The sequence below is a fragment of the Peromyscus maniculatus genome, chromosome 6 (genome assembly GCF_049852395.1).
Source record: "Peromyscus maniculatus bairdii isolate BWxNUB_F1_BW_parent chromosome 6, HU_Pman_BW_mat_3.1, whole genome shotgun sequence".
In the NCBI taxonomy this organism is placed as follows: domain Eukaryota; kingdom Metazoa; phylum Chordata; class Mammalia; order Rodentia; family Cricetidae; genus Peromyscus; species Peromyscus maniculatus.
The window spans coordinates 77,044,096-77,060,038 of NC_134857.1; the positions used below are offsets into that span (position 1 = coordinate 77,044,096).

At 48.5% G+C, this 15,943-nt stretch overlaps 1 protein-coding gene across 5 annotated transcripts in view; it reads left to right on the forward strand.

The window, feature by feature from the left end:
• Nucleotides 1-15,612, forward strand: part of Gja5 (gap junction protein alpha 5) — a 68,139-nt gene extending 52,527 nt beyond the window's left edge. For all 5 annotated transcript variants that reach the window (XM_076574623.1, XM_016001156.3, XM_016001157.3 and 2 more), the window contains exon 2: nucleotides 12,212-15,612. In XM_076574623.1, coding sequence (XP_076430738.1) covers nucleotides 12,245-13,324 — 1,080 coding nt within the window. In that variant the 5' untranslated portion in view covers nucleotides 12,212-12,244 and the 3' untranslated portion in view covers nucleotides 13,325-15,612. The remainder of the gene's footprint in view (nucleotides 1-12,211) is intronic.
• The last annotated feature ends 331 nt before the right edge of the window (nucleotides 15,613-15,943 follow it).

The window sequence follows — 15,943 nt, forward strand, 5'->3', positions numbered from 1 at the left end:
CATGAGTCCATCATCTAGCTATGACTGTTTCTGTTGTCCTTGTTATGATGTGACAACTACAAGACCTCAGAGTGCTGTTTGGCTAGCTAGAAGTCCAGTAGTAGAGACTGCCACAGCCAAGGGCACTTACTGGCTAAAAAAGGAAATAACTTTCTATATGTGAATTCTGACCAAATGGTGGCAGGCGCTGGAGAGTCTGGGGATTCTGACCACTGTGGGCTGAGGCCCCTGACACAGTGACTCATGCCAGGAACAGCATAAGCAAGAGACAGTGAAACCGAAGGTAACAGAAGAAATCCCAGGCTTCTGGTGGGACTGGATGAAGTGAGCAATGCCCTCCTCACCAGTTGAGACTGGCGTTCTGGATACAGGTCTGTCACACTTTGTTGGTCCTAGGAGTTTTTGTCAAGACAAAGTGGGATTTGGGATCAGAGTGGCAAGTCAGGTCCCTTTACTGCATTTGCTAATCGTGGGACTTTGGACCAGTTACCCTACCCTTGGACCTCCATTGTCTCTTCTGTAAAATGGAATAATATGACTTCCCTATGAGAGTTAATGGATGGGTTTTAAATCATGGTTTGTAGAGAGCTGTGCACATGGAAATCCATCTTGCTCTCAATGGTGCTAATGTTCTTATGGTCTCTGGTCTACAGTTGTCTCATATAAAAATAGGGTGGAGTCTGAGAGGTGTCTGTGTCTGCAGCTGTAAGGCTCTATGAATCTATTACAAGACCATAGGAACAATAAAGACAGTTGGGTGTCATCATAAATAGTTTTCATTACTAATTACATAGGAACTAAGCAGCTCCCGTGGGGTAATTAATAAAGACCTCCTAATATTTTGTTGTAAATTAGTATTTCTACACACTACCCACTTCTAACTACTCCTTTTTAACATTTCAGGAAGGAAATGACTGCTTTTTCCAGCACAATTCTTTCTTGCCTTTGCCTCCGCCCTCCACTCTCTTGGCTTCTAAACAACAGTGCGCTGGCAGGTGTCTCTGAATCCACCAATCTGTCCTTGCCAGACTAAAATAATTAGATTTTAAAAAAGAGTCAATTATCTGCCACCGGCTTGAGGAGGAGGAAAACTGTATCTCATCCATCTGTTCCTTTCCTCCTCTCGCTCACCTCTGTCTTCCTCTCCCTTATATAGTGATCAAGGTTCAGGGATGCTGGCCCTAGTCACCTTCTAATGCTGAGGAAGTAGCTGAAGCGCATGCTCAGTAGCAGCAGCTAGTGCCAGGTGCCTGCTCATTCCCTTCAGAATTTAAACCGGAACCGTAAGAATTACGCCAACTACTTAAATCAACTCCCAGCGTAACCATTGTCCCATGAGCATCCAGTCACCTCACACCCAAGTGGCCAGCTTCTCCTGGTGAGGCTTTGCCAAGGGAAGGCAGGGCAGGTAATTTAGATGGAAATTAGCCCAGTTGTTAGGATGGGACATGGCAGGCAGGTGTTCCATGATCTGGGTTTGACTCGAACTCCACCTTCTACTGGTAGTGTGATTTCACTCTGAGCTCCATAAGGGGATGAGAATGGCCTCCGTTTCCTGAGCTTGTTGTGAGGCTCAAACAAAACAGTCTGTAATGTTTATGGGGTGTCCAGCTCACCGAAATAACTCAGTAAATATTGTATCACCATCATCAGTGTGTGTGGTGTGTGTGTGTGTGTGTATGTGTGTGTGTGTGTAACACTAGATAAGCCAGAGATGTAGTTGAGAATTTCAAGGATAGTAAAGATGATTGAGATAGCTGAGTCCTTGAACTAGTTTTGCATGGAATTCTTCCCACGTGTTTTCAGGGGGAAACTGCTAGGAAAGGGGGGATCAGAAAACTACACGTGAGAGTAAGTCCACAAGAGCTCCGAGACGACCTCCCTCCTGGCACTCTACGGCTACCTTGACTGTCTGGCATAGTGCAGTCGCTCAGTAAACACTATGCACTAAACTGAACTGGCACAATGCTGTGCCTGAGGCATTCTTTGAGGAGGCCCTCCGGGGCCCTTTACAACAGAATTCTCTTAATTGGGAAGCGTGCCAACCTTCTCTCTGCTGCATTCCACTGTATGGCGAGCGGGATCGCAGCGGAGCCCCGGGGGACTGTTATTATTACTATGAATAACAGCCTTTATTGAGGACTAGAGATCTATAAGATACTGCCCAGAGCATGTGTCATTGTCCAGAATTAGCCTCTGTGGAGTGGTCTTATAATCTAATTTTGACAAACTTGGAGAAGTTTCCCAGTGATCTGAGGGGAGGAGGCATGAAGGAATCGTGGGCAGTGACGGTGGCTACTGTAGACACTCAGTCCTGATCAGCCACAGGCAGAAGGAAGGTTCGGGGGTTCCCATCTTTTTCGTGTTATGACTCAGGACAGGAGTCCCTAAGCCGGCTTCTCGGGAGGCTGGCCTACGGCATGCAAAATGACTCCTAAGTGGAGCTAGCTCTGCTCATTCATTTTAGTCCTTTTCTTTAGCAGTTGAGGAAGATCAACCTCGATTCATTGGGTCCTTGGTGTTTTGAGTCATGTGAATGCTACCTTTCATCCCTTGTTGTTTTTATGGTATACATACCACCAGGTACACGGTGCAAAATGGAAGGGGAATTCCTTGAGGAGACTCCAAAGAGACGATGCATGGCCAGTGGAACAAACAGGCTTAGTACGTTTGTGAGACCCCAAAGACTTTCCAGTGCACCGTGAGTCTCAGCTGCCGACTTAGACACACAGAAATTGTTGTCAGACATTATAGGAGAAAGTTTGCTACATGCAACCCCAAAGAATACAATTCTTACCAAAGAATATAGATGATTCCCAGCTGCCCCTTTCATAATATGTCCTCTTGAACAAGAGAGGTGAGCGTGCAATTCTAGGAAGCGTGTTCGAGGGCACCTGCCCCCTGTGGCCTGCATGGTTTATGTGGCAGCCATTACTAAAGGAGTCATGGAGATTACAAATTGTGTAGTCCTTAATATCCCAAGCCCCCTGGGAGGGCTACCTTCTCAGGGTCTGCCCTCAGAAGCAAGGCATGTACTGGGCTCTGAGACGTGGCCTCCAGTCCCCCACAATCTGCCTCCTAGGCAGACTCCCCTCTCTGGTTTTCTTTGCACCCCAAAGACACGCCAGTTCTCATCCCACTGCGTTCCTTCCTGCAGGTCTCTGTGTCTGAAATGTCCTCATCTCTCCTGCATCCCCTTCTCCCACTCTGTGTCCTGATAAACATCACATCTACTAAGGTTGCCTCCTCCAGGAAGTCCTCTTACCCACCCACCTGCTCCTAGGGCAATGCTGTTTGACTTGTTTGTATGGCACATCATACTTCATTTCTAGTCTGTTTCTGGCTTTATCAGTGTTCCTTCACAGCACAGTGTTTCTTTACCATAGAGTCGCATCGACCTTTGTTCTAGCACTGGGCTGGTGTAAGAAGACGCTCGGTAAATGTTCAAGATGAAGTGAGTTATGCTTTCCTACATACTTTCCCCAGCACTATATATAGCATAGGTTACGTCAAGGGAGCATAACAAATATTTGCTTGATTGCATAAAAGCTGACCCTGGGCATCATCACCAAACAGCAGATTCATGTCTGAAATCACTCAGTGGCCCAACATTCGTGGGAGTTTGCGAAGCGCCAAGGGCAGAGACCTGAGAATTGATGAGCTGCATGCGTGGAGGGAAGATGGAAGGGACTTCCGGGCATTACACTAGATTGGCCAGACACTGAAGCCCGGGCTCTGCTTCTTTAGTCTTTGCTTCCTTAATCAGCTGTCTCAGGGTTTCTCCTCTGCAGAACAGGCGGTAGGAATCACTGGACAGAGTGCAGGAGGAGCCGTTCATTTATAGCAAAGCCTGAATACCTGTAATCCTGAAGGTGAAATTCCGTCTTGAGTAGAGAAACATGGTCCTTGCTCACCGAGCTGGCAGGAGGCTGCAGAGAAGCACATTTTGAGAGGTGAAAGTATTAGTTGTTTCACTGGATTTCAGGAAGGAGATTCGAATCTCCTTAGAACCACTGTGTGATGTTGTTATTTGTGTTAACTTTTCTCGCTGCTGTGACAGTATTACCTCACAAAAGCAGTTTATAGAAGGAAGAGCTTGTTTTGGCTCACAGCTTAAGAAGAGATACTGTTTATTATGGAGGATGGGATGGTGAGATGGTGGGATGGTGGGATGGTGGGATGGATGGTGGGATGGTGGGATGGTGAGATGGTGAGATGGTGGAATGGTGGGATGGATGGTGGAATGGTGGGATGGTGAGATGGTGGGATGGATGGTGTGATGGTGGGATGGTGGGATGGATAGTGTGATGGTGGGATGGATGGTGGGATGGATGGTGAGATGGATGGTGGGATGGATGGTGGGATGGTGGGATGGTGGGATGGTGGGATGGTGTGATGGATGGTGGGATGGTGGGATGATGGGATGGATGGTGGGATGGTGGGATGGATGGTGGGATGGTGGGATGGTGGGATGGTGGGATGGTGGGATGGATAGTGTGATGGTGGGATGGATGGTGGGATGGATGGTGAGATGGATGGTGAGATGGATGGTGGGATGGTGGGATGGTGGGATGGTGTGATGGATGGTGGGATGGTGGGATGATGGGATGGATGGTGGGATGGTGGGATGGATGGTGGGATGGTGGGATGGTGGGATGGTGGGATGGTGGGATGGATAGTGTGATGGTGGGATGGATGGTGGGATGGATGGTGAGATGGATGGTGAGATGGATGGTGGGATGGTGGGATGGTGGGATGGATGGTGGGATGGTGGGATGGTGGGATGGTGGGATGGTGGGATGGTGGGATGGTGAGATGGTGGGATGGATGGTGGGATGGTGAGATGGTGTGATGGTGAGATGGTGTGATGGTGGGATGGATGGTGGGATGGTGGGATGATGGGATGGATGGTGTGATGGTGGGATGGATGGTGGGATGGATGGTGGGATGGTGGGATGGTGGGATGGATGGTGGGATGGTGGGATGGTGGGATGGATGGTGAGATGGTGGGATGGATGGTGGGATGGATGGTGGGATGGTGGGATGGTGGGATGGATAGTGTGATGGTGGGATGGTGGGATGGTGGGATGGATGGTGAGATGGTGTGATGGTGGGATGGATGGTGGGATGGATGGTGGGATGGTGGGATGGTGGGATGGATGGTGAGATGGTGGGATGGTGGGATGGATGGTGGGATGGTGTGATGGTGGGATGGATGGTGGGATGGATGGTGAGATGGTGGGATGGTGGGATGGATGGTGGGATGGATGGTGGGATGGATGGTGGGATGGTGGGATGGTGGGATGGATGGTGAGATGGTGGGATGGTGGGATGGATGGTGGGATGGATGGTGAGATGGTGGGATGGTGGGATGGATGGTGGGATGGATGGTGGGATGGATGGTGGGATGGTGGGATGGTGGGATGGATGGTGAGATGGTGGGATGGTGGGATGGATGGTGGGATGGTGAGATGGTGTGATGGTGGGATGGATGGTGTGATGGTGGGATGGTGGGATGGATGGTGGGATGGTGGGATGGTGGGATGGATAGTGTGATGGTGGGATGGTGGGATGGTGAGATGGTGTGATGGTGGGATGGATGGTGGGATGGATGGTGGGATGGTGGGATGGATGGTGGGATGGATGGTGTGATGGTGAGGCGGTGGGAGTGTTCTAGTCAGCTACTCTGCTGGTGTGATAAAACACTGATCAGAAGCAACTTGGGAAGGAACGTGTTTATTTGGCTCACACTTCCAAGTGACAGTCCATTACTGAGGGAAGCCAAGGCAGGAACTTAAAAGCAGGAACTGAAGCAGAGGCCGTGGAGAAACACTGCTTACTGGCTTGCTCCCCACGGCTCCCACAGCTGCTTTATTATACAATCCTAGACCTGTCCAGAGGTGGTGCCACCCACAGTGGGCTGGGTCATTCCCCATCAATTATTAATTAAGAAAATGCCCCACAGACATGATCAAAGGCCAGTGTGATGAAAGTAATTCCTGAATTGGTGTTCCCTTTCCCAAAGTGACTCTAGTTTGTGTCAGGTTGACAAAAACCTACCAACCAGTACAGGGAGGTTGTCTGGTCACATTGCTACAGTCAAGAAACAGAGAGAAATGAATGCTGGTGGTCCGCTCACTTTCCATTCTCTTCTCTTTTCATTCATTCTAGGAGCTCAGACCACAGGATAGTGCAATGCATATTCAAGACACATTTTCCTTCCTTGATTAAAAATATTTTATTCTATCTGTCTATCTGTCTATCTATCTATCTATCTATCTATCTATCTATCTATCTATCTATCTATTATGTATCTATGTATCTATCTATCATCTCTGTCTGATCACTGATTCATCCAGCCTGGCTGTTGAGCAAGCCATACAGAGGTTCTTGTCTCCACTTACTGGTGCTGGGATTATAGATACACACTGCTATACCTGGCCTTTTTTTAAGATGTATTTTTATTACTATATTAAAATTTTGTGTGTATGTGTGTTCCCTTGGGATCCAGAAGGTTGTGTCTCCCAGACTTGGAGTTACTGGCATTGTGAGCTGCCTGCTGTGGGTCCTGAGAACAGAATTTTGGTTCTAGGGATCACCTCTTTTAGCTTAGAGATTTTACAGATCTGATCAGTTGCAGAGAGATATGGAACACAATTAGTTATCCACAGCTCTTTGAATAGCCCTGGCCCAACAAGACTCTACAAACCCGGTAAACCAGATTTAGGCTCCCATCGAATAACCCAATAGCTTTTTACCCTTCCTTAGGGTATTAACATTAACGTCGCTGTATTAGCATGTTGTAACACAGCATGTTTTGCTGAAAGTATGCATTTAACTTCTCTCTGTAAGGGAAATAAAGGGAATTAAGCTAAGCAAAAGCAAAGAATCTTTGCTTGACTTTCCTTCATGCTGAATTCTCATGACCTGGCTATCACACACATACACACACACACACACACACACACACACACACACACACACACACCCTTAAAAAGAAACATTAAATGAATGGATGAAGTGAAGGCTATTCTAGGTGGCAGAAACAAGAGGAACTCAGACCAAGATGTGGAAAGGCATAGTATGTGTATATGCCTGGAGAACTGGATGTCTTAAATAGTGAGCAGATGAGGAAAACAGCAGGGAAAAGATAGAATTGTACAGTGCTTGAAGGGTCTCACTGGGGAGATTTGACTTTGAACTTTAAAGCAGTGGGATGCCAGAGAGGTCCACAACTGAAGGACTGAGGGAAGTTACCATTGTATTCACTGCATTTATTCATGGCATGGGCAACTTCCTTTGACCTCCCCCAACACACTTCCTGCCATGAAACTGATAAAATCTAGAAAGCATTTCGTGTGCTGTACACCCAGTCAGCTCACTTAGTAGCTAATCTACAAATTTCTTTGGCCGAGGTTGTCTGGGTCCCAAAGGGACCAATGTAACTACAAAACTGACTCCAGCCATGGACATTTCACATTAAAACCTGAACAGCTGGTACTCAGTAGCAACACTTAAAGCTGTGCTGGCAGAGTCTGAAGGTCATAGTCTGAAGGTCATTGTCTGAAGGTCATCGTCTGAAGGTCATAGTCTGAAGGTCAGAAGGAAGTCATAAGTGAAAGGTTTTTCATCTTATTTCCTCTGCCAGGGACCCGAGGGTCTGCCTCACCCCTACACTTCCCTAGATAACTTCTGTTATTCCCTCCTAATGAGACACCCGTCCTAATACTAGGTTTCTGGTTTTCCACATAATTTTTAAAACCTAGGCATCCCTTCTTCCAGGCGTCACCCACTGACCACGAGCAAGGGACCCAGCGGTCAGACCTCTTAACAGACCAGACTTTCAAAGCGTCACGGTCGTTGTCTGGATTTATTTTTATACTTCCCTGGGGACTTGTAGGGAATGAGTGATAGAATGAAAAGATCAAGAGAAAATTCCTCAAGGATTAAGTGTGGGATACTTGTCCCAGCTCCTGAAGAAGATGTCGTTTATTTTTACTTCCTTTGTGTATCTGGTTCTTCCCATGTCTCCCCCCTTTCTGTCCTTCCTTCCATTTCTCCTCTGTTGGAACACACATTTCTCCCCTGTAGTTTCCCTTCTTCCTAACTAGATTCTAGTCAGTAGTGGCTGTGGCTTTTGTTTGTCACACGCTGGGCTCTGTGCACAGTGATGGTTATATGTCACCTAGTGGCACTCTGTTAGCCGAGTCCCAGTCTCTCTCCATCCACTTGTGTGTGTGACCAAATTATTTGTTTAAGCTCAGCAGGTAACAACAGGAATTTGAAGTCTAAATAAGTCCTATACCTGTGTTCTCTTAACGAGTAGTTATATTGTTTCTTTTTTCTCCATTTCCAACTTCCCCTTCTGATTTTCATTTTTTTAAGATTTATTCTATTTTTAATTATGTGTGCATGTGGATGCAGATGTCCACAAGAAGTCAGAAGAGAGTCCCAGAACGCTTGGGTTGTGAGCCCCCATGTGGGTCCTAGAAACTGAACCCGGGTCCTCTGTGGGGGCAACTAGTGCTCTTAACCACTGAGCCACTTCTCTGGCTCCATCTGCCTGGGTTGTTCAGCTTGCTAACAGGACACAGGCAAGGAACAAGCAATTGGCTTGCCCTTGGGCAGAGACCACCAGTGCCTCTTTTCCTCTTTAGCTCAGTTAAGATCTACTGAGCACCTACTTTGGGCCAGTCTCTGGATGACAGAAGGAAAGATGTTATCTGTTCTCAAACTCTCCCCACTGGGGAGAAGATAACAAGTGCCGGGTGGAGAATGAGTATCCTGAGCATCACCGAGGTAGCTGAGGAGGGAGCAGGGAGACCTATAGAAAGCAATGGTGGGGGGAATGGCATTCAGCTTTGGGTGCAAGGGTATGTAAGAAGTAGCTGGAAGGAGCAGGGTGTCTTAGAGTTTTCATTGCTGTGAAGAGACACTGTAACCAAGGCAACTCTTATAAAAGAAAGCATTTAATTGGAGGCTCTGCTTACAGAGTCAGAGGATTAGTCCATGATCACCATGGTGGGAAGAAGACAGGCAGAGCACTAGAGCAGCCGCGGAGAGCTTGACATTCTGATCCACAGGGCAGCAGAGGGAGAGACTGGGCCTGGTGTGGGCTTTTGAAACCCACGAAACCTATTCCCAGTGACCTACCTCCTCCAGCCAAGGCCACACCTCCTCCAACAAGGCCACACCTCCAACAAGGCCACACCTCCAACAACAAGGCCACACCTCCAACAACAAGGCCACACCTCCTAATCGTTCCCAACCTGTTCCACTAACTGGGGACCAAGCATTCAAATGTATGAGACTAGGGGGGGGGTCATTCTCATTCAAATTACCACAACAAGCATCTGGGAATCCAGTGGGACTTGGAATGGATGGACAAAGGACATTTGTACAACCTTTTATAAGCGGATCTCTTAGCGAATGGAGCCGCAATTGCAATGGCTGTACCGTATCGCTGCCGTGAAGGAGATCGGCATTGTCATATTGCCTGAAGCTTATGGGAGTTGGAAGCGGTGTGTGTGTGTGGGGGGGAGCGGGAGGGGGTTCTGAGAATCCGCGCTGCCTTTAAAGTGACATGTCGCTGTCTTCCCCCACGGCTGCTCCGCAGCTGACGCTGATCAGTAGACACGCCTCTGGAGAAGGGGAGCTTGCCACCCCTACCATTTCTCTTTATCGCTTCCTCCACCTCAGCTTGCTTTTTGGAGTCATAAAAGTTTTCTGCCATTCAAAACACATGGAACGTTTACGGTGTGAACGTTCATTCATCACATTCTTCACCCTGCTGGATCCTCCAGGTCCTCTGGTGGCGCAACCTCCCACTTGAATGAAAGGAAACAGATTCGGTTAAGGAAGTGCTCAGAGACACATGGCAGACTCCAAGCCTAGTTTCCCAACTCCAGGCGTAGGGCCTGGCCTGCTGGCGCCAGAATCATCTGAAGTGCTTGTTGCAAATCCAGATTCCTAGGAGGCCACCCCTTTAGATATAAGGATGGAATAGAGATGGTTGGGTTGGAAAAGGAGCTGACATACACTTACTTTTCAGGAAGTAACTTTACTAGGAGAAAGGTTCTCGACACCATGATTGGGCCTTGAGGTGAGGGAGCATTACAAAGGACTGGGCTAGAGAAACAGCCCAAGAGGCAGAGCATTGGCTTCCCTTCCAGAGGACCCAGGTTCAATGCCCAGCACCCCTATGGTGGCTCACAACTGTCTGTAACCCCAGTCCCAGGGGAGATGATGCCCTCTTCTGGCTTCTGCAGGCATTGCATACACATGATGCTTAAGCATATAGGCAAAACACCCTACATACATACAGACAGACAGAAGGAAGGAAGGAAAAGAACAGGACAATTATACAAACAACAAAACAAGGGTTTAAAGGGTACAACCCAAATACAAGCCTCATTAATAGAGGAGCTGGAGAGATGGCTTAGTGGTTAAGAGCACTTGCTGTTCTTGCAGAGGACCCAGGTTCAGTTCCCAGCACCTGCATGGAAACTTATAGCCATCCATAACTCTAGTTCCAGGTGATCCAGTGCCCTGTTCTTGCCTCCTCAGGTACCAGGAGCGCATATGATGCACATATTTATACATGCAGACAAAAACACTCGTAGACATAAAGTAAAAATAAATCATGTTTTAAAAGCAAGGAATGTAAGGTAGCCATTATGATAGACTGAGAGTGAAGGAGGCCCAGAAGCAAAAGCCCTCAGAGAAGAGAAATCCCTTAACAAAGGAGGTGTCTGGTTTTTATATCCTAATGGGGGTGGTGAGCGCTTCCCTATTACACGGTCTAGTTCAGCATAATGTATGTGACTAAGAATATGGAGGAGCCAGGTACAGGTTAAGACCATTCATTAGGGGCCTGATGTTAGGGCACAAAACGAGTCTTTTTAACTCTCCATCCTAGGGATGGGATGGGATGGGATCTGGGCCTCTTAGAGACTGATGTCTTCAAGGGGCAGGCTGTGACACTTCACCTTCTGAAGTAGAATGTCTGGGGACAAGACACCGACTCTACACTGCAACACACACCTTACAAGATTTTTAGACCCTTCCTGTGGATGCCATGACTGCCTTGGTTTAGGACTTCCTCCCTAACTTTTGAATGGGAGGGTACTTTTCGCTACATTTGGCTTTAAGGAAATTACACTGTCCTCATTTTTAAGGTTATTTGTTTATTTTGTATGTGTACACATGCATGTGTGTGTGTGTGTGTGTGTGTGTGTGTGTGTGTGTGTGTGTGTTTGCATGAATTCACATGCACAGCATGCATGCAGCAGCCCATGAGACCAGGATTCCCCAAACTTGGAGTTTTGGGAAGTAGTGAGCTGTCATGTGGGTGTAGAAACCCGGGTCCTCTGCAGCAGCAGCAGCCAGTGCTCTTAACTGATGAGCTGTCTCTCTTGCCCCGCCCTCATCCAACTGATGTTTTTAAAAAGTAAATTGCTAAATCTACCCAGCCCTGTTCCCTTCTCTTCAGTTCCTACCTTTTATCCCCACCAGGACTCCCTGCTCTTTCCTTGACTATGTTAATCCCTTTAGTACCGCCAGCGTGTACAGGGGGCAGGGCCAGCGTGTGCAGGGGGCAGGGCCAGCGTGTGCACGGGGCAGGGCCGTCTGCTGCAGCACTGAACGCTCTCGGGGCAAAGCTCTGAAGAGAACCGTCTCTCTGTTGCCCAGCATCCATCAGTTGCCAATACCTCCTCAGCTGGGGCAGGACTTCCTGACTCCCATCCCCACCCAAGCCTGGACTTTGTCTGTCTTGTGCATGAAACCACAGCTTCTGTGAGTCCATGTGTGCAAAAGTGGGTCAGATCGCCTCTGTTTAAGGACCTAACTCCAGATGCCCAGGTCACATCACAAAAACCCAAACAGTCTTTAATTAGTAGAGGGTATTCTTTAGACATATAAAATTTATTTTAAACTATCCACAAATCATTTTTTTTCTTTTGAGACAGGTTCATGTGTAGCCCAGCTAGTCTCTAACTTTCTATGAGACCACAAGAAGCTTGAACTCATGATCCTCCTGCATCTGCTTCCCAAGTGCTAGTGTTACAGGTGTGCACTGTTATACCCAGCAAAGGTAGCACTTTCTTAAAGAACACAGTGGTATGAATCAATGGCCCAGAGCATGATGGGGCCTTCTAAACCTCTTGAAATTTCCCTCACCGACATCTTTTTCTCTCTGCTCTGTTTGCAGAAAGTTCGGAATCAGTCTCCTAGGCTTAGCAAGATGGGTGACTGGAGCTTCCTGGGGGAGTTCCTGGAGGAGGTCCACAAGCACTCCACGGTCATCGGCAAGGTCTGGCTCACCGTCCTGTTCATTTTCCGAATGCTGGTCCTGGGCACTGCTGCTGAGTCCTCCTGGGGAGATGAGCAGGCTGACTTCCGGTGCGATACCATTCAGCCTGGTTGCCAGAATGTCTGCTACGACCAAGCCTTCCCTATCTCTCACATCCGCTACTGGGTACTGCAGATCATCTTCGTGTCCACGCCGTCTCTGGTCTACATGGGCCACGCCATGCACACAGTGCGCATGCAGGAAAAGCAGAAGCTGCGGGATGCCGAGAAAGCCAAAGAGGCCCGTGGCACGGGTGCCTATGAGTACCCCGTGGCCGAGAAGGCAGAGCTGTCCTGCTGGAAGGAAGTGGAGGGGAAGATTGTCCTCCAGGGCACCCTACTCAACACCTATGTCTGCACCATCCTGATCCGCACCACCATGGAGGTGGCCTTCATCGTGGGGCAGTACCTCCTCTACGGGGTCTTCCTGGACACCCTGCACGTCTGCCGCCGGAGTCCCTGTCCTCACCCGGTCAATTGCTATGTCTCGCGGCCCACAGAGAAGAACGTCTTCATTGTCTTTATGCTGGCTGTGGCTGGACTGTCTCTCTTTCTCAGCCTGGCGGAGCTCTACCACCTGGGCTGGAAGAAGATCCGACAGCGCTTTGTCAAGCCCCGGCAGGGAACCGATAAGCACCATCTTCTTGGGCCCTCCCCCAGCCTAGTCCAGAGCCTCACTCCACCCCCCGACTTCCCTCAGTGCCTGAAGAACAACAGCTCTGAAGAGAAATTCTTAGGTGACTTCAGTAATAACATGGGTTCCCGGAAGAACGCAGACACTCTAACTACGGAGGAAGTGCCGGACCAGGAGCATAGCTCTGGGGAGGGTTTCATCCACATGCGGTATGGCCAGAAGCCAGAGGAGCCCAATGGAACTTCTCCAGGCCACCGCCTTCCCCTGAGCTACTATGGTGACAAGCGCCGCCTTAGCAAAGCCAGCAGCAAAGCAAGGTCAGATGACCTGTCAGTGTGACCCTCTGAGGGAGGGCCAGTCCCGGCAGGGATCTCAGGAGGCTGCTGGCAGGGAGAAGCAGTCTCTCACAACACCATATTCTTCTTCTCAGCACTGCAGGGTTCCTTCTGACCCCAGGTCTGGATGGCGTTGATCATCAATTATCAAAATTACAGTTCGAGAATGTTCTCAAAGACAGGGCTAGTCCTCAGGTCCTGTCCCTCTTCATCCTCTACCAGTATACACAGTGAAGGCTTTCACGTGCTTTACTGGATAGGGTGGAGGCAGGGACGGGAACCATGGCAAAATCTGGCCTGGGAAGGACAGACCAACACCAGCAACATACCAGATAGGACCTCCAAGTCTTGGCTTCTTTGGTACTATGTACACCTTTTTTTTTTTTTTTTCTTTTTTTGGAAGAGCCCAAGCTCCTCAGCCAATAGAGAGTATTCATCAGGCGATTTACATTGTATCATTCCCTTGAATTTGTTGTTTCCATGGACCATACCCCAGAGTGGAGGTGAGGTAGCTGTGGGCTGCCCTAGGCTACATCTCCCTCCTCCCAGTCTTCAGGGGTTAGTTACCCTTGGACCTTGGCCAGCATCGGCTTCACAAGTGCCTCGGACTGTGCCTTCGGCACACAGCTCATCCCAGTGATGTCATAGCCTTTCTGCCAGGAGAGACGCCCCAGCGTAAGGGTGCCAGGACCTCTGGGGGTCACTGTACACACACGTGTCCCTGGAATCGCCACCACCTGTCATCCTGCAGTCCTTTACAGGTCAACCTGATGATAGAGACCATCCTTGCCTACCTCTGCGGCTGTTCAACCTGTGTTCCTCCAAAACCTTGCTGAACAAGAATGTCCAAGAAGCCACCATCCTCTCTTGAATCCTAGCCAGGTTACCAGCCACCAAGTTCAGCGGAATTTTCCCAGGATTTAGTGAAACAAAGAAGCATTGTGCTTCTTGGGTTCTCCTGGGAAAAAACAATTCTGCTGTGAAGATGAAAATTTTAAAAAAATGAGAGAAGACACTGAAGAGACGTTTTCCCCCTCCTATACACATCTTCCACTGTTCGAGTGCCAAGAGGCTCCAGACCTCTCTCTTAGAGGCATCAAGGGCACCGGGAAGGAGGAGGGGATCTCCAGTTGTCTTTGGCAAGGCCCTTATTTAAATTCCCATGTTTCCTTGGTACCCCTCCGAAGACTACCAGAGAAAGACTGCAGAGAAGCCCTGCCTTCCTCAGGGTCCAGCCTGGGGTCTCTACTGATTAGATCCATAATAGATGTCTTCCTTTTTTTTTTTTTTTTTTATGCAGGTGAAAGATGCTCAGAATCAGGCACCGAGACTCATAGACACATTGCTACATTAAAATAGATTTGTGTGTGTGCATGCTCACCCGTGTGTGTGTGTGTGTGTGTGTGTGTGTGTGTGTGTGTGTGTGTGTATGCGCATGTGTATGTGTGTGCATATGCATGTGTATGTGTGGGCACATTCATGTGTGTGTGTGTGTATGCACGTGTATGTGTGTGCATATGCATGTGTATGTGTGGGCACATTTGTGTGTGTGTGTGTGTGTGTATGCACGTGTATGTGTGTGCATATGAATGTGTATGTGTGGGTACATTCGTGTGTGTGTGTGTGTGTGTGTGTGTGTGTGTGTGGATATGCATGTGTATGTGTGGGCACATTCATGTGTGTGTGTGTGTGTGTGTGTGTGGATATGCATGTGTATGTGTGTGCATATGCATGTGTATGTGTGGGCACATTCGTGTGTGTGTGTGTGTGTGTGTGTGTGTGTGTGTGTGTGTGTGTGTGTGTATGCTGACAGCATGGGGAAGAAAAGTCCTAAAGAACATAAGGAAAGGTACAGAGAAGCTTGGCTCTTCCCGCCTCCCTTTCAGCTGGCAGGAGGGCTGAGCTTATATCTTAAGCAGCCTAAAGGACAGGCATGAGAAGTCAGAACAGGAGGGTGAAGGTTCAGAGGTCATTCTCGCCCCCTGGCCCATCTCTGGGCCCCTCTGCTGGCATTTGGATGTTACTGATGGGTAGAAAGAAAGGCTTGGGCAGGAAGTGACAGGGTACTTGGGAAAGCACACTGGCTGTTCCAGCCCCCAACAGGTTTCATCAGTTACCTGACACTGGCATTACGATTCTCTGTTCTTCTAGTTACCGGATGTGTTTATTTTCTGAAATGAGTGTTTTTGAATTAGAAATTCTAGGGCCAGCCTTTGATGGTGAGGTCTTCAGAAGGGAGACAGGAACTAATATGTGTAACTTGTTTAAATAAAACCTGCCTCTACATGTTAACTCTGGTTTGTGTGTCCTTTGGGCTGTGCCTTTAAGAGGGTGGCAGACTTGCTGGGAAAGGGGGAGTGTGGAGTCCAGCTGCTGATTTACATCTGGCCTGCTGTGAGCTACTACACATCTGAGGCTTTGTTTCTCACCTATAAATTGGCTCTAGTGATATCTACTCCATTAGGCTGTGAAGTGAGAGACTGTTTGGGAGAGAAGAGCAGATTATTTCAGACAGGACAGTTTGCAATGAAGTGCTAACTGATGTTATCATTTTCAATACAGAGTGGCTGAGAACCCAGAGTGTTAAGGCATGGGTCTGGAATGTCCCCCTTTGGAGCTCATA